The sequence below is a fragment of the Ceratotherium simum genome, chromosome 16, assembly GCF_057802395.1.
Source record: "Ceratotherium simum simum isolate JZ-2026a chromosome 16, ASM5780239v1, whole genome shotgun sequence".
Classification (NCBI taxonomy): Eukaryota; Metazoa; Chordata; class Mammalia; order Perissodactyla; family Rhinocerotidae; genus Ceratotherium; species Ceratotherium simum.
Window position 1 is genome coordinate 59,003,285 of NC_141915.1, and position 23,368 is coordinate 59,026,652.

A 23,368-nucleotide genomic window follows, 5' to 3' on the forward strand; every position below is an offset into this window, starting at 1 on the left:
ATGTGACTTTGACACTTGTCCCATGGAGAGGTGGGTGTCTATGTTCCCTTTCCTTGAAGCTGTGTAGGGCTCCAACTACAAAGGATATCATCTGACCTCTAAGGCTAGATCATAAAGGGCAATATAGCTTCTACCTGGTTCCTCCTGGGACACTTACTTTTGGAATCCAGCCACCATGCTCTGAGGAAGCCCAAGCAACTAGATGGGAAAGCCACATGTAGATGTACCAGCTGACATTCCTAGATTGGGTCCCACTCAACAGCCAGCATTAATGATTAGGCACGTGAGTGTACAAACATTCAAATAATGCCAGCCCCCAGCTGATGAATCAACCCCAGCTTTTGGCTCTTTCCAGCTGAGGCCCTAGATATCACACCATAGAGGCAAGAGGTCCCCTCTGTGCCCTTTCTAAGTTCTTAAACCATAGGATCTGTGAGTATAATAAAAATATTGTTGTTTTATACCACTAGATTTAGGTTGCTTTATTACACAAAAGTAATGGATATAGGGATATATGAAGTTTAAGTGTTCTATAATCCATACATTGTCTTGAAAATAAGTAAAAGTACCAAATAATATTTGACTTTGACAAATGAAGGATGCACCTTGTAATCTCTCAAGTAACCATTAAATAATAGTAAAAGGGTGTAGAATATCCAAGCTAAGGGGGAAGGGGATGAAATAATAAAAGGCATTCAATCAATCTAAAAAGACAAGAAAGGAGAAAAACAGGAATATAGAGTAAGGAGGAAAGATATAAAGCACTTATTAAAAAGGTAGATTTAAAACCAAATATATTTATAATTACATTAAATGTAAAGGGACTAATTGCTCCAATTAAAAGGCAAAGATTATTAGTCTAGATTTAAAAAAACCCCAACTATGTACCATTTACAAGAGAATATCTAAAACATAGGAATATAGAAAAATTGAAAGTAAAACAATGGAAAGAGATACTTACCTTGCAAATGTTAACTAAAAGAAAGCTTTATAACTATCATAATACTAAACAAAGTAGACATTAATGCATAAAGCATTACTAGAAACAAAGGTGGTCATTTCATGATGATTACTTACTCAATTTACCAGGAAGATGTAAGGTACATTTAAAGTCTGCATGTACCTAATAACACAGCCTCAAAATATGTAAAGGCAAACAAGGAGAAATAAATAAATGCAAAATCATAGTGGGAAGTTTTACTACACCTTTTTCAGTAACTGACAGAATAATTATATTTTTTAAAAAATAAATAAATATATAGAGGATTTGAACAATATGATTAGAAAATTTAACTTAATAATAATATTCAGAACACTGACTGCAGAATACACAGTCTTTTCAGGTGGAGATGAACTATTTTTAAAAATTGACCATAAAGCAAGTTTTACTTAAAGGATTGAATGATACAGAGTACATTCTCTGAGTACAATTCAACTACACTAAAAATCAATAACAAAAAGTAAATTAAGGTGTCCCGATATGTTTGGAAGTTAAGAAATAAACTTCTAAATAACCCCTGGATTAAAAAATTAATCACAAGAAAATTTGAAAATATTTTGAAGTTAATTGAAATGAAAGAACCACATGTCAAAACTTGTGGGATATACTGAAGTCATACTTAACATGTAGCTTTTACTGCAATATTAGAAAAGAAGACAGGCTGAAAATCAATGAGACAAGCACTAACCTCAAGAAGTTAGGAAAAGAATAGCAAATTAAGCCTAAAGAAAGTAAAAGAAAAGAAACAACCAAGACAAAAGGAAAAACGGTGAACTAGGAAAATAAACAAAATAAACATGGTTACAGAAGCTATAGAAATGGAAAACAATAAGTGAATATTAGAAATAACTTTATGCTAATAAATTTGAATATTTGGGTGAAATAGACACTTTTCTTTTTTCAAAAACACAATTCCAATATTAATACAGAAAGCAAGAGAAGCTCTGAATAGTCTTAAAAGTATTAAATAGAATCTGTAATTAAAAAACTTCCCATAAAAGAAACTTCTAGGCTCAGATTGTTTAGTGAGTAAACTTTACCAAATATGGAAAAATAATCCTAATCTTGCAAAAACTCTTCCAGAAAAGAGAAAAAGGGAATATTTTTCAACTCGTTTTATGAGGTGATCATGATCTTGATTCCAAAACCCGATGAGAAAATTGTAGGTCAACCTCACTTGCAAACATAGAAAGAAAAATCCTAAACACCATATTAGCAAACCAAAGCCAGCAATAATAGGAAAGATAATACATCACAAACAAATTGGGTTTATTCCAGAATACAGACTTAGACAACATTGTAAAATCAATGTATTTTACCACATTAACAGAATAAAGAATAAAAACCATACCATCATCTCAAGACATATAGAAGAAAATGTTTGATAAAATTCAATATCCAACAATATGGATGGACATTGAGGGTATAATGCAAAGTGAAATAAGTCAGAGGGAGAAGGTCAAATACCATATGATTTCCTTCATTAAGTAGTAGATAATAACAACAATAAACAAACACATAGGGACAGAGATTGGATTGATGTTACCAGGGGGGAAGGGGGGAGGGAGGAGGGTGAAAGGGATAATTCGGTACATGTGTGTGGTGATGGGTTGTAATTAGTATTTTGGTGGTGAACATGATGTAATCTATGCAGAAATAGAAGTACAACGATGTACACCTGAAATTTTTACAATGTTATAAACCAATGTTACTGCAATAAACAAAAAATTAAAAAAAAAAAATAGAAGTCATACAAGAAAAAACACCGCGTAACTTAATAATCACAACTTTTATCTCAGGATGGAAACCTGTTTCAATTGAGGACCAGATATGTAACCTAAAAGTAATCAAAAGCCTTAATGAAGTAAATATCAATTTAAAAAAAAAAATTCAATATCCATCTAGGACTAAAACCTTTTGGTAAACTCAGTATAGAAGAGGATTTCTTTTATTTAATAAGGCACATCTGCAAAAAAATCTACAACAAACATCATAATTAATGGTGAAGTGTTGAAAGCTTTCTCTCGGGAACTGGAGACAAGACCAGGACTCCACGAAGACACTTTTATTCAGCATTGATTTGGAGGTTACAGCCAGTGCAGTAAGGAAAGAAAAATAAATAAAAGATATAAGGAGTGTAAAAGAAGAAATAAAACTACCATTATTCACAGTTGATATGTTACCCAGAAAATCCCAAAGAATCTACATATAGATGATTAGAATGAGTATTTGATGGAGGCAAGGTCAATATATAAAAATCATTGTACCAGCAACAAATAGAAAATGAAATTTAAAAACAAGTACTGTATTAGGTATCAATTGTTGCATAACAAACCACTTCAAAAACTCAGTAGCTTAAAAAAACCCAAAAATTATTTTTCACGATTCTGTAGGTTGGCTGGGCAGTTCTTCCGCTGGCCTTGTCTGGGGTCCCTCATTTAGCTGGCATTTCAGCTGGAGCTGGTGGCCTAGGCTGGCCTCACTCGAGTGTCCGGGGCCTCTCCTGAAACGGCTGGAACGTCTGGGCCTCTCTCTGCAGGCTCTCTTTCATCTCAGGTTCTTCATAGCATGGCAGTCTCAGCACACGGGGCCGAGGGGGCAAGAGCAGAAGCCCAGGACCTCCTGAGACCTGGGCTCAGAAGTCACCTGCAGCCACTTTGGCCATATTCCACTGGCCAGCCCAGAGAAGGGGTGGGTATAGACTCCATCTGTCTATAGGAGGAGATGAAAAGAATTTGCAGCCATCTTTAATCCATCAAAGATGCCACTTACAAAATGTCGTTTACCTAGGAGTAAATCTAACAGTCGATGTGTAAGACCTCTACAAAGAGAACCATAAAATATTATTAAGAGAAATAGAAAATCTAAGGTATCCGAGCCATTTTCGTCAGAGTCGTCTTTTCCACTTCCCCTCGCTCTTTGTCTGCAGTTGTAACAGTTTCTTCTTGCACTTCTTGGGAAGTGCATCATCAGCACAAATTTTTCTCATTTTACTGTTTGGTAGTTTCTTCAGATCAAAATCCCATTCCCTCCGAGTTTTCAGATTACCTGCGTTTTACAACGTCTGGAATCTCAAGGCCGGATCCTTCATACTGCTGTGGCTCACACTCCCTCGTCTGCTCAGTGACTGTCTTGTGGAAACAGAGCCGCCTTCCCTGCCCGTCTTTGATGCTGTTATGTAATTCGGTCTGCTCCAGCTCACTGCTAAATCGATTTAAATACCTTTCAGTTAATTCACAGGCATCTTTCTTTGAATACCCTACTTTTGGGGGATCAAGATGATTTTGAAACCACTGCAATTTTTCACCAACAAGGTTGAGACACAATGCCTTTTCATTCTTCAGCTTTTCCTTTTTCTCTTGTTTGTGAGCCTTTCTCGTATAGCTACTTTTCTACTATACAGATGGGTGACTTGTTTTTCTCCCATCCTACACTTTTTCCCTTTGATGCTTTAGGCTTGGTGATGTCCTTGTGGCCCCGGGGGACCTCTGCACTCCAGACCCGGGCAACCTCACCAACAGCAGTGGCAGAAGCTCATGGGCAGCTCCAGGCCAAACACCTGTGGGGCCGGGGAAGCTGGGGCAGACCCTACTTTCTTATCACTTAAGAAATTTCAAGGGTTTTAGGAGCTCTGTGCCAGAAACATGACCAAATACACATTTCTTATCATAAATCACAATATCACAGAACCCAAAGCAGAGTCAAGCATGTATGGACACTTGATTTTCCAGAATCACTGCAGAGCATGGGGTGAAGACAGCCTTTCCAAAAACCACGAATGAGTGGGGTCCATATGATACAAAAGAAAACGTGGCCTCCTCCCTCACATCATGGACAAAAATAATTCCAGGTGAGCTGTGGCTCTGAAGGTGAAAGGCACAACAATGAAGCTTCTAGCAAACAACCGAGGATGGAGTGTTATCCAGCCCTAAGGGACCAGTGACCCGCAAGTGGGTTCTTTTGCCCAGAGCCACTCACGTCAGTAGAATGAGACCAGGTTCAGAATAGCAGAGCAGAAACTTTGTTCGTTGATCAACGAAAGCAGGAGGCAGAGCTGTGCTCTAAAACACCTTCTCCCCGAAGGGAAGGGGAGCAGGGTTCTTATGGGATGTGAAGGGGGAGGGGTCTCCATGTCACTGCCTCGGGTGGGGGCATCTGGGGAATGTGCAGATCTTCCCTTCTTGCACACGGCACCTTTTGCACGTTTCCTTTTTGCGCAGGGCACCCCATCGCCGTCTTGGATCTTTCTGGTTTGGACCAGTCCTTCGGTTTGGCCATCTGGCACTGTTCTGCCTTGGTTTCTGTAAGCAAGCACAACTGAAAAACAAAGCATTAGACATGGAGAATGTTTTAGGGACTTCCCAAGGTGACAGGAGTATTTCATATTTTCTTGACTTTGGGGTAGGGAAGTGTAACCACGGGCCCTCCAGGATCGGTTTAACTGACCCCATCTCTCATCAACAGAGTGATTAAGAATTGTCTTTCAGAAAAACTGCAAAGTCACGTAGCCAGGGGCATGCGCAAAAGAAGAAATTGTGACCTGAAATGACCTCGGAACCAAAGATCCTCCTTCCCACGGAATCAAAGGACCAGGACATGACTGGAACTTGAAAGTCAGACTCTTACCAGAAGCCAGGGGTCCCTCACTCAGGAAGATCTGGTGTTAAAATCCCTTCCCCACCTCATCAAGAATGTTTAGAACCCCGTCATAAATGTTTATAACCCCGTCATAAATGTTTATAACCTTACGACAAATGCTTGAAGGCCACCTGTCCCACCGGTGCTTTTGCATGCCAGCCTGTTCTCCCTAACCGCTTAAATTTTGCCCCAAATCCTGAGTAGGAGAGAGAGATCTGAGGGCAGCCCTACCCCCATCTCCCTGCAGACGGATCTCACACGATAAAAGCTCATTTCTCCCCCAAAGGCTGATGCCATAAAGAATTGGTTGTTGATGTGCGTTGGGCAGAGAACCCCAATTTTGTGTGGTAACAGAAGCACATTTTGAAAAAGACACAAAAGTACTAGTCATGACAGACAAGCCTGAAGAATTCTGCAGCAAAAGTAAGGATTGCTCTGGAGGAACTAACAGAAATAACAAAGTATTTAGAACTTAATGAGAATGAAAGTGCTGCATAGCAAACCCTGTGGGAGACAGTGAAAGCCACTCTCAGAGAGAAATGGATCCCCTCCACTGTATTCACGTGAAAACAAGAAAGATCTAAACATAAGTGAACCAAACTGTCCACCTCTGAAACCAGAAAAAGAACAACAAAATAAATCCAAAGACAATAACAGGAAAGAAAATAAAAGTGGAGATTAGTGAAACGGAAAACAAACAAAAAAACAGAACAGAATCAAGAGCTTGTGCTTTGAAAAGACTTATCAAATAGACAATCCTTCAGCAAAAAGCACCAAGAAAAAAAGAAAGAAGACACAAATAAACAACACTGGAATTAAAGAGAGGGCATAACCAAGAAATTAAAAAATATGATTAGGAAAGACTTAATACCCCACATTTGAAAACCTCAATGAAATGGACACTTTTCTAGGAAAACATTTATTAGCAAAATTGGCTGGGGAAGAAAGAGAAAAATCTGAATAGGTCAATAACCAAAAAGGAATATGAAATATTAAAGACCTATCCCCAAAGGGCATCTGGAAGTTGTGTACATAAAAAACAGAGACACCTAACCTTGACAATTATTAGCTAAAAATGCAGGAGAATATCTTCGTGACCTTGAAGTCGGGACAGTCCTCCTAAATAGGAGAAAACAGCAAAGCCGTAAAGGACAATGTTAATAAATGTGACCATACGGAAATCTAAAACACCTATGCTACAGGATACTTGAGAGTTCCAAGACAAGCAGCACACACATTTGCTCCATTTCTATGTATTAGAGGCAGAATACGAGTATCCAGAATGTATGACAGCCTGCTACACATCACAGTAGAAATGCACAAAGGCCCCGATGGGACTGACTCAAGAAATAACTCATTCCCAAACAGCTGAGCAACACCAAGAGCTGTGCAACTTCAAGTGAAAACAACAGTGAGACACCTGCACGCACTGATCAGTGAGCAAAAGGCCTAAAGTTTGATGATATCAATGTCTGAGAGGCTGTGGGGCAACCCATACTTCCCCCTGCTGGGGAGAATGTCAGTGGGAGGGCCCCCCTGCACGACAGTTAGTGAAAGCGTGTGTGCTATTACCATGAGCAACTCCACTCGTATGTTTTTATCCAAAAAAGAAAAAACATACAGGATGTGTGCACTTGAAGGTTTATACAACGATGTTCATTTTAACATTTAAAAAATAATAGCAGTTTGCTATTTAAATGTCCACTGATGGGTAGACAGGTAAGTAGACTACATGTGTTAAAACGATAGCACATTAAATAACAGTCAAAATGAACAAATTAGAGCCATATAAATCAACACGGCTCAGTTTCAAAAGTATTGCTGGGCGAAAAAAGCAAGATACAGAATAATATGTACAACATGATACCATGTTTATAAAACACAAACAATGTAATATAGTTGCAGGTACATACACGTGGGTAAAAGTATTTTAAGACATCTGGAAGGATACAGGCCACACTGACAGTATTGATGGAATATTGAGGGGTCTCTGGAGGACAGGGGGAGGCAAGGAAACCAGGAGGGGGGTGGATTAAAGGGAACATTAATTTTTTAAAAGGAGAAGATGAATGTAATGTTCATGCATATCTAATAATAATAATACGGGGAGCTGACAAGAGCAGACATCCCAGGTTTGCCATCTTGTCGTGGAGTGAGTGTGTGTTCGCAGATGGAGGTGCACTGGCGGGCCGTGTGCATGGAGCGGCTAGTTATTCAGTGTGCAGGGTGTTTGAACAGGTGCCTGGGCACAGCCTCCAGTGAGCGTAAAGGTGGCTTGGGGCGGCTGGAGCCAGAGGCCAGCCCAACGTTCCTCCATTCATTAAGTCTTTTCTAAGCACCCAGGATAACTCCATAAAAGGGAGCAATAGTTCAAAAGTCTTTAACGTGATTTTTGTTCATGTCCCAGCTGGTCTGAGGCCATCTATCTGAATGAAGGGAGAGCAGGACTTATCACAGAACAAATGCAATGAAAAAGAATAAGCTAAGAAGATTTTGCAAAGAAAGATAGCAGGCTTACAAGTCAGGCTAATTTTTTTTTTTTTTTTTTTTGTGAGGAGATCAGCCCTGTGCTAACATCTGCCAATCCTCCTCTTTCTTTGCTGAGGAAGACTGGCCCTGGGCTAACATCCGTGCCCATCTTCCTCCACTTTATATGGGACGCCGCCACAGCATGGCTTGCCAAGCAGTACGTCGGTGTGTGCCCAGGATCCGAACCGGTGAACCCAGGGCCGCCGCAGCGGAGTGCGCACACTTAACCGCTTGCGCCACCAGGCTGGCCCCCAGGCTATTATTTTGATAGGTTTTTCTAAATTCCTGTATTCCCCCACCGTAGTTAGATCCAGCTACTGTAATAAATACCCAAACAGTATTGGCTTAAATCAGACAGAAGTTTATTTTCCTTACGGAGGAGTCAGAACACAAGCAGTCCAGGGCGATATTGTGGTCTGTGCTATCGGGGACCCTGGCCTCTTCCCTCTTGTTGCTCTGTGTCCTCCACATGTGGCTTCCATCTTATAGTCTCAGATGGCTGCTGCGGTTCCCACCATCACATCCTGACACCCACCTGGCAGCCAGCAGGAAGCAGGGAAGAAGTGGAGGGCCTGCCCTTTTGTTTTGCAGGCACAACCAGATTGCACACATCACTTCCATTCTTGTCTGGAAACCAGAACTTGCTCCCATGGCCCCTCTAAGATGTAAGGGTTGCCGGGGAATGTTGTCTTTATCTGGGCAGCCACTCACCCAGCTGAAACTCGGGGCTTCTAGTCCTAAAGGACAAGGGGAGGAAGGGATATCGGGGCCAATTAGTTCCTGCCACACCCTTCCGCATATCAACAACCAAGCCTGTGGAGCAGGTCATGTGCATTCACTTGGTTCTAGTTTCCGGCCCCAGGACAGTGTGGGAGGCCATAGGGAGAGGAGGGCAAAGCAGGCAGATGTGAGCCCAGATCTCCCACGGTGGGCCTGGCTTAGGGGCAGGTGCTGTAGCCAGTGCAGGTAACGTGAGGCTGCCCCGAAACACCAAGTTGGTGGCATGGTATGGTCAGGCTGGGAAGGTCCCCAGGCTCAGCTTTCCTGAGCCAGCCTGGCTTCCTGTGCTGGCGTGGACAGAGTGCGGGACAGCTGAGGGCCCACCAAGAGGTGTCAGCAGAGCCCCGTGGCAGGGCAAGGTGGCTCTGCAGCAAGGCCAGAGTGTGGATTCACTGGTAGGGCTGCCAGACTTAGCAAATACAGGACCCTAGCTCATTAGGAATTTCAGATAAACGAGAAATGAATTTTAGTGTACGAATGTCTCATATTCCATTCATCGTTTATCCATAATTCAAATTGAACTGGGTGTCCTGTGTTTTATATGGAAACCCTACAAAGTTAGGGTTTTAGGAGGTCCAGCCAGGCCTCAGAGGGGTCTGGAGCCCCAACTGGGACCCATGTGAGCTCAAGGCAGACATGGGACCTCCAGGCTCATCCTGACCTGCAGAGAGACCCGGAACCACACGGGCCTGCAGGGCAGGCAAGCAAGCTGAGGCCAACAAGATCCTGCTCTTCCCTGCCCCTGGGCCACCAGAGGCCAACGCTGCCGAGAGGAGCAGTGAGGAGAGGCCCGGGCATATTTTTCCCCAGAGACTGAGCATTACCCAAGGGCTGTGTAAAGTATCTCTAAGAACTAGGTTTTCATCTTAGGACAAAAATTTTATTAATGTTTACCACTAACAGGCAGGTGAGGACCTGGGACCACCTGGTTGAATGCAGACCAAATAAAGAGTCTACATCTGTGGAGCTCACCTGAGCACAGCATAGCGAGCATGTGACCCTGTCCCCCTCACTGCACACTTCCCAGGGCTTTGCGATCTCTGTCCTCCCTCTGGATCACTGTCTCCTGCTCCCGAGTGACGGGTCCTCCCTGCAGCATGGTCAGGGCCCATAATCCACAGCCTTAGCATCCTCCTCACTCTCAGGGTTTATGGAAGCTTGGGGACTCATAAAGTTCAAAGTCTGCAACTATAATAAACAGGCCCGCTCAACTTGGCTGGGCAGCAGTTGTAGTCTAGCGCCAGATGCTCCCAGCTGCACAAAGGGGGTTGGGGGCTGGGAGAGGAGAGCCTCAGGCTGGCCCAAACTTTGCCCTGTGCGGGACCCCTCGAGTCCCGCCTCCCAGGCCCTTCTCCTCGAACTTCCCGCTTCTCCTCGCTGCTCAGGCCTCCGCTCTATCACGTTTACTGCGAACTTGTCTGTGGCCAAGGTGGTGGGAAGTGCCATTTCTGAGATGCCTCCCAGCCCTGTGCACTTGGAGCCGCACACTTACCGCAGAGCGCGTATTTGGGGGTGCAAACACTCGTGTTTTAATGGAGAACTACGCATTGTCTACATAGTGCACATCCTTGTTATGACTCTAGTCATTCAAAAAAGTTGCCTTTTTTACAACTCTTTGTAAGTTGTAAGTAACCGACGGACGTGCAAATCGCCTTGTCCAGTAGAGGTTCAATGATCCCCCCAGCCCCTACCCTGCGGAAAAGCTAGTTCTGCCCCGTTTACATATTCAATATTCCCGGTCTATAAACGGGTCTCTTTTTCGACTGTCTTTTGGTTATAACACCTGTCTGGTTCCTTCGCTGATTAACGAGTAAAGTCTTTAGCACTTGTCCACAGTTATACCTGAATGAGAACTACGATTTCACCTTTTTCTGAAAATTATCTTTCAATAACGGTTGGACGAGCTGAGTTCAGATCTCACTTTTACAGTTTACTGACTGTAAGATTGCGTAATCTCTCCAAGACGAACCTCAATTTGCATCCGAGAAACGGGCCTGGTGCGGATCGAGCGAGAACTGGCACACAGAACCGTTCCGGAACCCTGGGCTCGCGCCCCGCCCAGGCCCCGCCCCTCGCCGCGGCCCCGCCCCTGCCCCGGCCCGGCCCCGCCCCCAGCCCTTCCTCCGGCTACAAAGTCCGGGCGGCCGGGGCTCGGGCCCAGAGCGCGAGCCGGCGTCTACGCGAGCCCAATCGGAGTGGGGCAGCCGTGCTGCGCAGTCCTCATTGGCCGGCGGGTCGTGGCGGGGGCGGGCCCGGGCCTGCGATTGGCTGGGCGGCGAGTCCGCGGCGGCGGGCGCGGCGGCGTCATGGAGGCCGTGGGGACCACGACCCGGGCGGTGGCGCGGCGGCGGGAGTGGCGACTGCGGCCGCCGGCGGCTCTGGAGGAGCAGCGGGAGCGGCGGCGGCCGCGGAAGAGGTGGGCGGGAGGCCGGGCGGGCGAACCCTGAGATCCCGTTCCCACGCGCGGCGGGCAGGCGGGACGGAGTCGGTGGGCGCCTGGCCCGGGGCGCGGGGGCGGGCTGGGGGCGCAGGACGTTGGTCCCCGGTTCCCACGCCTCCTGTCCGCCGCGGGTCCTGCTCACGCCACCGCGCCCGCCCCGTCAGCAGCCAGCCCCTCCCCAGAACAGACTCCCGAGCAGCAGCGGGCGCCGGACAGGGGCTCGGTACAGGGGTGCGACCCCAGAGCAGCGGGACGGTTGCGAATCCTGGCGCCTGGGCGGGAAGCCTCGGCGTCCTCATCTGTGAAATGGGTTGATAATGCCTCCTTCCTCCCCTGGCTGTGGATCTACGCAGAGGGTCCTAGTGTGGCGTTTGTAATTGCTCATTGGGGGCCAGCTGGTGTAATTAGGATTATTCTAATCCATGCTGGACCGGAGCGAGTGGCGCCCGGAGCGGGGACGTTTGAACTGGGTCTTCAGGGAGGAGGAACATTTCAGCAGATGGAGAATGGGGAGGAGGGTGTTCTAGTTTGAGGGAACAGAATGGGCAAAGGCACAGAAGCATATAAGGGAGGAGCATGCCTTTCTGGTCCTGGGCCTTGTTCCTTGTCGGGACATTTGCTTACCTCTCGGAAGTTAGGAGGACAGACATGGCCTTCTGGAAACAGCATCCCTGGCTTTGTTTTTAAACCCAAAAGAGTGAGACTGGTCCAGTTCAGTCCGGTCAAGAGTGGAAAGCAAATGGCTGCTGGCTGTTGGGGAAGCAGAGAGTGGTGGAATGAAATTCGGAAAGGAGCATTTTCGGTGGCCCTTGCACGTTAGTCCATCTCATCCCTGCCACCCACGGCTGTACTTCTCAGGGTTCCAAAGGTTCAGGCATAGCGGATCCCAAAGAGTGGGCTGTGTCAACAGGCCTCTGAGTGGAAGTGGGGTGTTGGCAGATGATACCCCCATTAACCAAGAGGTGGCCTTGGACGTTGGTAGATTTAGGGAATGTCACCTTTGAAGCCCGGGACCAATAAATGCGGCTGCACAGTCTTCTCACTGCTCTAAAAGTAATAGTAATAATTAAAAAAAAAAGCTGCTTAATTTAGATTTATCCAGGGTCTTCCAACGTGATGTCCCAAAGGCGCCTTCTCCCCATGACAGACCTCCGTGAGCAGCTGGGAGTTAGTGAGGGTTCCATGGAACGCAGTTAGGGAAACATGGACTGCAGAGAAAGCTTGGCCCCTGCTCCCTTAGGCCCTTAAACTTTCTAGTTCTTTGAGTTTTCCTGCCCCTTGGCCATAGCACAACCTGTGGAGTGTGTATCTTTGGTCTCTGCAGGGTGATGTCTGGTGGCTGTCTTGGAGGGTAAGGAGTTTATTCCCAACGAGTGGATAGTGGTTGCATGTATGTCTGAGCAGAGGCTGAGCCCTGTTGCTAACACGGGCTGCTGTTGGAAGACCAGCGCCTGCTAGCCTCTTTGGTTTGATCCATGTTTCCACAGTTTGCATTTAAAAAGGCAAGGCAGAAACTATCTCCCCCTGCACATCCAGATGGGGCCTAGTCCGTTTGCTTTTAGGAGTATTCTCTACCCTTTTATTTAGAAAAAATTTTAAACCCCCTCTTTCCTTAGAATTGAAGAGGAGCAAGAGGAAGCAGTCTTTCATGAAGTGGTCAGTTTTACCCCCGATCCTTTGCCAGGTGAGAAGGATGGAGGCTCTGAGCACTGTCTCCGTGTTCACTCTGGGGGCTTCTGGGCTGCCTACTCGCTCCCCCTCTCATTCTAGCTCAGTTATTGTCAGAGCATTTCTATGAATCCCCAGATTTCCGTTAATTCTTCACTCTTTGCCTCCTTTGACCAGTTAGATATTATGACAAGGACACCACCAAGCCCATCAGCTTTTACTTGTCGTCGCTGGAGGAGCTCTTGGCATGGACGCCCAACATGGAGGACGGCTTTAACGTGGCCTTGGAGCCCTCCGAGTGTCGCCAGCCTCCTCTAAGCAGCCACAGGCCCCGGACCTTGTTGTGCCATGACATGATGGGCGGGTACCTGGATGACAAGTGAGGACATTGCCTGACCCTTATTTTGTTGCTTATTTTCTTTTGGTGGGAGGAGAGGGAGAGTGCCTTGTGTAGAAACACGGGATGGAGACAGGGCGCGGGACCAGACCGCCACTAGCAGGGAGAGGAGCTCAGGCCTGGGTGCTTCCTCTGTAAGAATTAGGTGATAGTTCATGCCTCTTTTGGCTCTGAAACCATCTGATTCTGAGGACTGCCTATCCTTGAAATCTGGTAGACGGGAGAGGGCGCAGCAGCAGGGCGCTTTCGTCAGGCTGCCTGGCCGGGGAACTTGGCGCGTACCTGATTTCTTCACCTTCCTCAGTTAAGCTCCAGTTCCATTTCGGGGCCATTGGCTCTGGCTTCTGATGCTCAGAGGTGTTACACTCCCCCTGCCCCTCCCAGCAGGGACATGACCTCCAGAGTTGCTGTGGAGTCAGAGTAGAGATTTTACATGTCCATAAAACAATCTTGGCTTTGATGATTGATGTCATTGTGTGATGGTGATGATTGATGGCCTGAGTCAGAGGTGGCCGTCAAGGTACAGACAGGGGCAGGTGATGAAGTCTCAGTGCAGCTCCTGTGGTTATCAACCCTAACCTTCCGTGCAGGGAGGCTGTGTCCTGGAGGAACTGCTCACCTCTGAAGAGGGTGGGGGAGCCAAGGCTTGGAGCTTTTGCATGAGTCCATCTGCTTGTCTTTCCTTCCGTCCTTTGTTTGTCTTTTCATTGAGGCTAAAAAGGCTCAGTCCATCCGGATCCAGTGGCGAGTGCCTGCACAGCCTGTGAAAATGTGTCCCTTAAGACTCGTCCTTTTGCTGTGCGGACTGTGGCTCAATCCTACTTCTTGCCCCAGTGTCTGCGTAGTGCCTGGTACACAGCAAGCTCTCAGTTAGTGCCAATCTAAGGGAACTGAAGAGAAACCTGACTCAGGTTGCTCTCTTTTCACCTTGAGGTCGCTGCCTCCTTATTCTGTTTCCTGGGTCCTGACTTTGTTTTGTTTTTGTTTCTGTTTCTTTACTCAGGTTTATTCAGGGCTCAGCAGTGCAGAATCCCTATTCCTTCTACCACTGGCAGTACATTGACATCTTTGTGTACTTCAGCCATCACACGGTCACCATCCCCCCAGTAGGCTGGACCAATGCTGCCCACAGGCATGGAGTCTCTGTGCTGGGTAAGAGCCAAGGACTCCTCCATCTGACTCAGCCAGACTTAGCACACCTCCCAGGTGACCCAGTGATGAAATGGCTCGGGCTTTGTCTGCTTCTTAATGAGGAGAACTCCTCACCTGGGGGCTGCCTTGATGGGTTAAGACAGGCGTGGGCAAACTTTTTCTGGAAAGGACCAGGTAGTAAATATTTTCAGCTTTGCAGGCCATTGGGTGCCTGTTGTAACTGCTAGTGAGACAACAGCAGCCACGGACAATAGGCAAACAAATGGCATGGCTGTGTTCCAGTAAAACTGTATTTACGGAAACAGGTGGTGGCTGGACATAGCCCGCAGGCCATAGGTGGCTGACCCCTGGGTAGAGCAGTGCTTCTCAAGCCTCCGCCTGTGTCCGAATCAGTGCTGATTCACTAGAAATCTGGGGCTGGGGCCCGAGAATTCAAATTGTCTGGCAAGTTTGCAGGCAGTCCCTGTGCTGCTGGTGCAGGAACCACACTGTGGGAACTGCCGGGTCGGAGGGATAAGGATTACATGCCTGACCTCGTTTCTCTCCTGTCCTCACAGGCACTTTCATTACCGAGTGGAAAGAAGGCGGGCAGCTCTGCGAAGCCTTCCTGGCCGGGGACGAGCGCTCGTACCAGGCGGTGGCTGATCAGCTGGTCCTGATCGCCCAGTTTTTCCGATTTGACGGCTGGCTGATCAACATTGAGAACTCTCTGAGTGTGAGCAGGGCCCTCTCTTGGCACTTGCCCAGCCCCGCCCCTGCTGCCATGTGGTGTCCCTCCACCGCTGTCCTCAGCCTCACCTGGGCCTGTGTCCGGGCTGGCTCCCTGTTACAGCAGCAGGAGCCACTTCTCGCTTCCCAGTTGGAGCCAGCTCCAACGTCTCTGTTACTTGGCAGTGAGATGGAAGCTTCTCCAGCGCTGTGTCCAGAAACCCCGCTAGGCTGAGCTTTGCTTCTCCGGCTCCTTCAAGGCAACACCTGTCCTTCTGCATCCCTGCTTTGCTTGCGCTGTGTGTGTGGCTTCCTTTTCACACCACCCTCCCCTGTCGTGGTGTTTTATCTTTTCCTGATTGCTGTGCCCGTGTCCTTTCTGCTTCAGAAAGGAAGGAAAGTTGCACTGGATCTGGCTGGACCCTCTGCTCGGTGGCTGGGGGGTTGAAGGGCTTCTAGGACCGTGACTTTTTTGGTGGATCTGTTTGCACCTGGGATTAAGTGTCCTGTCTGTCCTGAGCCAGGCACTCCTCATGACACATATCTCTGGGCCTCACTGAGGGTCTTGTCTTCATCCCTCTCTGCAGCTGGCTGCAGTGGGGAACATGCCCCATTTCCTTCAGTACCTGACCACTCAGCTACACCAGCAGGTCCCAGGGGGCTTGGTGCTCTGGTATGACAGTGTGGTGAGCAGTGGGCACCTCAAATGGCAAGATGAACTGAACGACCACAACAGGTGGGCCTGCAGGTGTGGCCGGCGGACCCTCTGGGCACAGAGAGGCGGGAGCTCCATGTGTCTCCTGGGGTGTTGCGTGTCTGACTGCCTTGGCTGAAAAGAGGCAGGAGGCGGCATTATCTCGCAGCCCGACTGTCAACAGGCAGAATCAGTGCCTTGTCAGCCCGTCGTGCTGGGCTGGTCCCTTTTTTGGGAGCAGACTCTAGTCTGGGTCCTGGAGGCAGCCCGCAGTCTGGGTTATGAGTGGATGCAAGTGCTGGGCGGGGGAAGGAGGCTGAGATTGCGGGATGGGCACTCCCGATCCCTCGGCCTGGTCCTCACGGCTAGTCCTTGGTGCCTCCCAGGGTTTTCTTCAATTCCTGTGATGGCTTCTTCACCAACTATAACTGGCAGGAGGAGCATCTGGAGCGTATGCTGGGGCAGGCTGGGGAGCGCCTGGCTGACGTGTACGTGGGCGTGGACGTGTTCGCCCGGGGAAATGTCGTAGGGGGCCGATTTGACACAGACAAGGTGGGTGGTGGCCTTTGTGCCTGGGAGGGTGGGCAGTGCCTTCTGTGGGCCTAGTTTTGTGGCGGGCCTTTCGTTCCCATCTGCACCTCAAGGGAAGGACGGGTGGCGGTTATTCTTCCCAGAGTGGGGAACTGAGGCACCAGGGGAAATACCAGTGACCTGCCCTCAGGCCAAGCCGTGCCCTAAAATCATAACTTCCAGCCCATTTCTAGTCAGAGGGTACTCTTTACGTAGGTGTTAGAGGACAGACCGCTGGTCTCCTCTCTAGCTGGTTCTTCCTGCCTCAGACTGCGAACCTCGAAGGGCGCGGAGCTCGCGGTTTCCAGCATCAGGCCCATTCCCGGGTGGTGCTTTCTGTCACGGGTGGCGGAGGGCCGAGGACCTAGTGAACCCCCCACAGTTTTGGGAACTGCTGGTGTGAGATCAAGTGAGGCTTTCCTGGCGAGGCTGGTCGGTCGTGTGGTGGTGTGTCGGCAGTGAGAAAGGAGGAGGAGGGTGCCGGATAAAGAGGGAGTCAGCCTGTCTCCTGGGCTGCCGATCCCGCCACATCCCGCTGCCACAGGACGCTCTCAGTCATTAATTACGCTTTAAGTGAATAGCTTAATCCAATAACTGAAGATCCCCTCCACCCATTGTGAGTCTGATAATATAAGGAGAGGTGTAGTGAGAGAGACACGTGCCCCACCTGCAGACTCCCGCCCACTCGGACGTTTCCCTCCACTCTTCTCCCCGCCACCGCCATAGCGCCCTCTTCTGGTTGGCTGTGGAACTACAGGGGATGAATCCTAAAAGCTCTAAGTGGAGCTGGGAGGCAGTAGTTGCCAGCTCCAGCCTGCCCTTTCCAGGCTGGCCCCCGAGAGAACCCACCCCTGTGTCTGGACACTGGTTGTGTCCCGATGTGCCCAGCGTTGCTGGGGTGGGAGCATCTCTCTGACTGCTGTCTCCCTAGTCACTGGAGCTGATCCGGAAGCATGGATTCTCGGTGGCTCTCTTTGCTCCTGGCTGGGTGTACGAGTGTTTGGAGAAGAAGGATTTCTTCCAGAACCAGGACAAGTGAGTCCTGCCTGTCCCAAGGGCTTAGCATGGGCTCATGGCAGGGAGGGGTCTCCGGCGATTTCTCTGACTTCTTGCAGTAGTAGCTCAGGACTTGCTCTCCAGTGACCTTTCTGGAGGTGGTTAAGGCAGGACGAAGGGCTCAGCCACCTTGGCTGCTTCTAGGTGGGAGTGTCCTGGAGACCAGTTAAGCAGGAAGGACGGAGGTTGGGGATCCTGAGGGACCACTTCCGGCAGACTTGCTTCCTCCTGTGTGGAAGCTGCAGTCACTGGAAGGGATCCCGGAAAGCCCCAGGTTACCAGGAGCGAGGTCAAGGAATGTTGAAGCCCTGTTGCTCTGGACTAGAGCTGCTTCTCTGCGTGTTTCTCTGCAGGTTCTGGAGTTTGCTGGAACGCTATCTGCCCACACACAGCATCTGCTCCTTGCCCTTTGTCACTTCTTTCTGCCTGGGCATGGGGACTCGAAGAGTCTGCTATGGCCAGGTGTGTGGGTCACTACGCTGGGTGATTGAGGCAGTGGGGTTCCTGGTGGTCTGCGTCGTGGTATGTGGCTGCCTCCTCTCCCCATCTTCCAGCCTCAGCTGGGAGAGGTGGGAGGGGCCTTGGGGTGTGTGAAGGAGAATGTGGAGGCTCGTCTGCCCCCAGCCCTCCCTCTAATCCTCTCTTTTCCTTCAGGAGGAGGCGGTGGGGCCCTGGTACCACCCGAGCGCCCAGGAAATCCAGCCCCTGTTTGGAGAGCACAGGCTGGAGGGGGATGGACGGGGCTGGGTGAAGACGCACTGCTGCCTGGCGGACGCCTGGAATGGGGGCAGCTCCCTGCTTATCCGGGGGGCCATTCCGCCCGAGGTTGGAGATGTGGCTGTGAGGTAGGTGAGTGAGTGGAGACGAGACGTGGCGGGTCGTCAGCTTCTCCCATCATCCATGTCAGTTGCTGAACTGGGCAGATGGGCAGCAGAGGCCAAAATGAGAACAGACGACAGGACTGAGATGTTTTTTTTCATTGTGGTAAAAAACACATACTACAATTTGCCATCTTAACCATTTTTGAGGGTACAGCACAGTAGTGTTAACTGTCTGCACGTGGTGGTGCAACCAGTCTCCAGAACTTTTTTGTCTTGCGAAACTGAAACTCTGTCCCCATTGAACAGCTCCCACCCTCTCCCCGAGCCCTGACACCCACACTCCACTTTCTGTCTCTGTGAGTTTGACTACTTTAGATTCCTCCTATACGGGGAATCTCATAGATTTTAAGAACCAAGATTTTTCAGCCACAAAAGGATCTGGCCTTGGGGGAGGGCTGTCCCCAGCGGTGAGCAGGACCCGAGTGCAACAGCCCCTGCTGCCCAAACTCCCCTTCCTGGAGGGCGAGGTTGGTGGCTGCAACTTGGACCAGCTTGGGGGTCTCAGCGGGCTTTCTTGGGGACCTCATATCAGGACCTTCCCCCTCCAGGTTATTCTCCCTGCAGGTCCCGGTGCCACCCAAAGTCTTCCTGTCCATGGTGTACAAGCTCGAAGGGCCTTCAGGCGTCGGGGTGGCCCTGGAGCTCACCACAGGGAGTGCGGGCAGCTGTCACATTGGTGGCATCTCAGCCTTGAACGGTGAGGGGACGGGGTTGGCTCCTGCCTCTCCTTGCAGTTCTCCCCCTTCTCAGGGGATATCTCGGGGAAGAGGAGTCTAGAAAGGTGCATGGGAGTGTTGGGGAGCTGGTGTGGGCATTGTCAGCAAATCCTGCCTCTGCTGTTGTCGGCGCCGGTGTGATCCAGGCCTGGACAGGGAGATTCATCAGCCGAAACCTCCGGCCCGCAGCCCCTGTTGGGCAGCAGAGCATGCCGTATGGAGTGGACGTACACTCCCTCAGAGACCCAGGGGTTGGCCTCCTCCCGGCCGTGGCACTGAGAGGGAGGACGTCCGAGGGACCGGAGGGTGGGGCCGTCTCCAGTCCCGGGCATCCGTCTGCGTGCTCTCCTCTCCACCCCTCCTCCTCCCCTGGGGCCTCAGCCCATCCTGGCGGCTCCCGAGCGCTGGGGCCACCAGGGAGTCTTGTTCAGTGGACACCTCCCGGCGCGGTTTCCTGTGGATTCCCCTCTTTCTCAAGTCCCATGTTTCCTTCTCCAGCAGAAACAAGCTCAAGGTACAGCCCCCGACCCCTCCGGGTGCCCCCTACCAAGCTGGCCAGATGGGTGGGCCGCTGCGGCCAGCAGTTCAGCGGGGGCTGGGTCCAGCGGTGAGTCCCTCTCCTTCCTACTGAGTCCCCAGCAGAGGATGGCCACACTGTGGTGGAGACTTGAGGAGTGAGGGGCCCTCTGTTAAGAAACCCCAGAACTGGAGGGATGGAGGGGCCCTGGGCCGACCCCTGGTTTCAGGTAGCTCTGTGACACAAGCCAGGACGCTCGCTGGGAGCCGTCGTAGTCATGCCTTAGGTCTGGGGTTTCCCACTGACCACAGGGTCCACTTTGGGATGGAGCTCCCTTCCCGCCGTGGCTCGGGGCCTCTGAACAGCCAGCCTTGAAGGTGTCGAGCTGAGGCCCCTTGTGACCAGCCTCTGTTTGCCTCTCCCAGCTGCTACGAAGTGAACCTGCAGGGCTGCCTCCTGCAGGACCTCTTCATTAGTTTCTCACGGCCTCTGGGCAGCCAGGAGGAGATGGACTTTGTCTGTCGCCTTGGAGAGATCCAGGTGAGGCATCCAAGGGCAGCTCGCTGGGGCTCCGGCTGAGGTGTCTGTCTCGTTGCAGAAGGGGCGGAATGCCACCCCGAGCTGAGCACCCACCTCTTGTCTCCCCGGGTTGGAGGGGAATTGGGGTGGGGGTCCTGGGGAGTGGGAATGAGCAGGACAGGCACCCGGAACCTCCCTTGGCTTCCCAGCTGTGCTGAGCCTTCTCTCTCCTGCCAGGTGGTGGACGCCAACAGCCTGCTGACCCCTCTACCCCGGGTGCAGGCTGTCACTATCTCCCATGTGTGCTGGCAGCGGGCCACCTCTGACGGGGAGGCGCCCCTTGCCGGGCTCCAGCTCAGCTGTACCCTGCACTGGTCCTACCTCGTCTCTCACGTCCGATGCTTCCGGATCCACTGCTGCAGGGGGACAGCCGGCTGCTCTCCCAACAGGGGGCCCTTGGGGCCAGAGAAGCCCACGCTCCTGGGCCTGGCTTTTGTCAACCAGTATCGGGTAGTGGACCTGGTGGTGGCAGCTGCAGGGCCTGGCCAGGATGGCCGTGTGGAGTTCCTGGTGGAGCCTGTCCCCAAGGAGGGCTTTCTGGTGCCACAGGCTGAGTGGGGCAGAGCGGCCATGCTCTACTCTGCGCCCCGCTCGTGAGCGGACATTAAAGCACAGTCTTCCCGCCTCGAGGCCGAGGCTGCTTCCTCGCTGGGCCACAAAGTGTGTGGGTCCCCAGAGCTGGGGTAGGGGCCACGGGTCCCAGGAGGTTGCAGTCTGTGGCTTTTCGTGGGGGCCATTGGTAATAGGAAAACCAAGAAGTTGGTTTGCTGGGTTGATAATTCCCTGAGGTGAATGGGCCCTCCCCACTCCCCGGTTTTGTCTAATCTCTCCCTGTAGTATACAGTCCCATGTAAAAGTGAAACGATTTGGGAAAGTTTAGTGCAGAAAATTCTATTAATATATATTTCCTAATAGGTTGGAAGGTTCTGATGCTGAGAATGGTGTAGACTCTGAGAGCGTGGACTGAGAGAGCAGAGGCCCCCTGGGTGCCGGGGGTGTGGGTGCAGGAGCAACGGGCCCCTGCAGGGTGCTGGTGCTTCTCCTTAGGAGTGGGAGCCCAGGGCCAGGCTGGCGCCAGGTTGCACCTCCACCTGGGCAAGGTGGGCCGCCGTGGTCTAGACCACCTCAAGTTGTAGCTTGCCTAATTTACTGCCCCCCTGAGCCGGAGCCATTTCTGGAGCATTGCCATCGGCCCTGTGTCCTGCTACGTCTCTTTGGGGTTGCAGGTACAGGGCAAAGCTTGCACTGAGGCGGTCTGTGTGCCTGGGCCCCGCCTCTCCAGACTGGGGCAGCAGGAGGCCCGGTTGGGCCAGGAAGGCCCTCGGCCCAGCCCACAGCCTTGGTGTGGGAGCGCTGGGCCAGCTGTCCCTTCACGCCCTCCCTTCTCAGCCTCTTCCAGGGCGGGGTGCTGCGAAGGCAGGTGCTGTGGGGCATTACCCACTGCGGTCCTCTTCATCTCTCGCTTCCTTTTCTTTCTTCTAGCACCTTCCTTGTTTCCCTGCCTGTGCTGAGGCTGGCCGGTGGCTCTGCATGGGGAGGACAGGGGTAAGGGAGCTGGAGGCGGCTTCTCCAGCCACACAGCTCCACTGTTGACACCTGGGCCACTGTGGTGGCCTCCCAGGGCAGGGGTCTCGACCCCACGGCCTTGGGTAATCCTGGTCTCCAGGCCTGAGCGGAGTGTGTTGTGATCCTTTGACGTGGTCAGAAGCCTTAAGTCCCTCGTTCTTGGAGTCTCTCACTCCTGGGCCTCGGAGGCCAGTGATAGGGGTTACTTACCCATTTCTCTTGTCCTCCGCCTGTGCTACGAGATATGAAGGGGCGCTAAGGGCTAGGACACTGGAGTGGTCTCCTAGCTGGAGGTCAACCTCAGGGGCAGCCTCCAGTCCCAGTTCCCAGTTCAGGGTCAGTGGACTTGTTTTACGCTGTAGTGAGGGGAGAGGCCGCTAGGCGGCAGTGTGGCCACACCGCCTCTGTTCTTGCTCTGTTCCCAGTCCTTGAGAATTGGAGAAGCGCACGGGGTGGGCCAGGAAATGTCTGAAGCCGTAGGACTGCGGAGGAAGTCTCCTTCCAAGGCTGACATTTGCTTGTCTCCACCCTCCCTGCCTCCGCGGGTGCCCATGTGCCTGCTACAGTGAGACCCTGGGACGCCTGGGGCCTGTGCTTTCTGCTAATGGAGAGTGCTTCCCTCTTAATGTCCCAGCCTGGGGCCCCGCCAGCTCAGGCCTGGGATGGGCACAGGTTTGCCCGGGAGAGGGTAAGGTGGCTCATGCGGCAGGAAGATCCCTCTGCTGTCCGACTCCCACGCTCAGGTCCCAGCACCTGGTTTTCCCGATGAGTCTGGAACAGTCAGTGGACTGTTGGGGGCCTGAACATGAGCAGCTGCCACTTGGAACTGCTCATCTGACTTGCCTCTGTTTTGAGAATTCCCTAGAGCGCTTTGAGTCTCGTTTTGGATGGGGGACGGGGTCGGGGCTTCTGGCCGCTCCCTCCAGGCCCCAGAGGTGGAGTTGGGTGGGGGCAGTGCAGCTGGAAGGAGGAGCAGTTTTTTTTAAAGTGCTGGTTCCCCCGAATATTTTATACAGAGGAGGGAAAATTTATAGTGGCAATTATTTTCTCACAGTCTGGTGAGCAAGCAATTAGAAGTCAGGGGTTTAGCAGAGCATAGTGTGTGGTGGAATCACACCCCAGCTCCCCAAGAGCATGGTCCCTGGTCCCGCTGGCGGTAAAGGCTTATATGCAGGAAAATTAATATGTTAGCATTTAAGCCTGTGCCCCTCTGGTGGGTGTAATTGCTCTGAGATAAATTATCTGACATGAAAGATGAAGAACTCAAGTCTTGGTGAGATGTGTCACAGGCAGCGCCAGCTCGGTGTTGGCATCTGGCCCTCTGTCCCGGCCCCCAGGCCTGAGGCTTTGAAGCTCTTGGTTTGGAATCTGCTGCTTCCCTTCCTGGTTCTCCCTCCTTTCCGGGGGGTGGTGAGGATGGCTGCTGGCCCCCACCCGAACCGTCCAGGAGTGGGGGACTCACCAGGGGCTGGAGTAA

The 23,368-nt window shown here is 51.0% G+C and overlaps 1 protein-coding gene and 1 pseudogene across 2 annotated transcripts; one reads left to right on the forward strand and one right to left on the reverse strand.

Annotated features, from left to right (window-relative positions):
- Positions 1-3,887: 3,887 nt before the first annotated feature.
- Positions 3,888-11,255, reverse strand: LOC101399400 (translation machinery-associated protein 16 pseudogene; annotated as a pseudogene).
- On the forward strand, positions 11,230-21,247 carry ENGASE (endo-beta-N-acetylglucosaminidase). 2 transcript variants are annotated; one of them, XM_087441714.1, is made up of 14 exons: positions 11,230-11,363; positions 13,004-13,071; positions 13,233-13,434; positions 14,456-14,604; positions 15,162-15,319; positions 15,900-16,048; positions 16,393-16,558; positions 17,508-17,611; positions 17,986-18,094; positions 18,287-18,477; positions 19,062-19,210; positions 19,728-19,836; positions 20,172-20,286; positions 20,503-21,247. In XM_087441714.1, the coding sequence occupies exons 1-14, from the start codon at positions 11,254-11,256 to the stop codon at positions 20,920-20,922; spliced, it is 2,199 nt and encodes a 732-aa protein (XP_087297840.1). In that variant the 5' UTR covers positions 11,230-11,253; the 3' UTR covers positions 20,923-21,247. The 2 variants fall into 2 exon arrangements, with proteins under 2 accessions (XP_087297840.1, XP_087297841.1); XM_087441715.1 differs by lacking the exon at positions 11,230-11,363 and having other exon boundaries at positions 13,009-13,071; positions 13,237-13,434.
- Positions 21,248-23,368: the final 2,121 nt, after the last annotated feature.

Excerpts from the sequence above, each read along its gene's own strand:
- ENGASE (XM_087441714.1), top strand. The coding sequence starts at position 11,254 with ATGGAGGCCGTGGGGACCACGACCCGGGCGGTGGCGCGGCGGCGGGAG. Across the intron at positions 19,211-19,727 it reads TGGCATCTCAGCCTTGAACG|CAGAAACAAGCTCAAGGTAC; the intron begins GTGAGGGGACGG and ends TTCCTTCTCCAG. Across the intron at positions 20,287-20,502 it reads GTCGCCTTGGAGAGATCCAG|GTGGTGGACGCCAACAGCCT; the intron begins GTGAGGCATCCA and ends CTCTCCTGCCAG.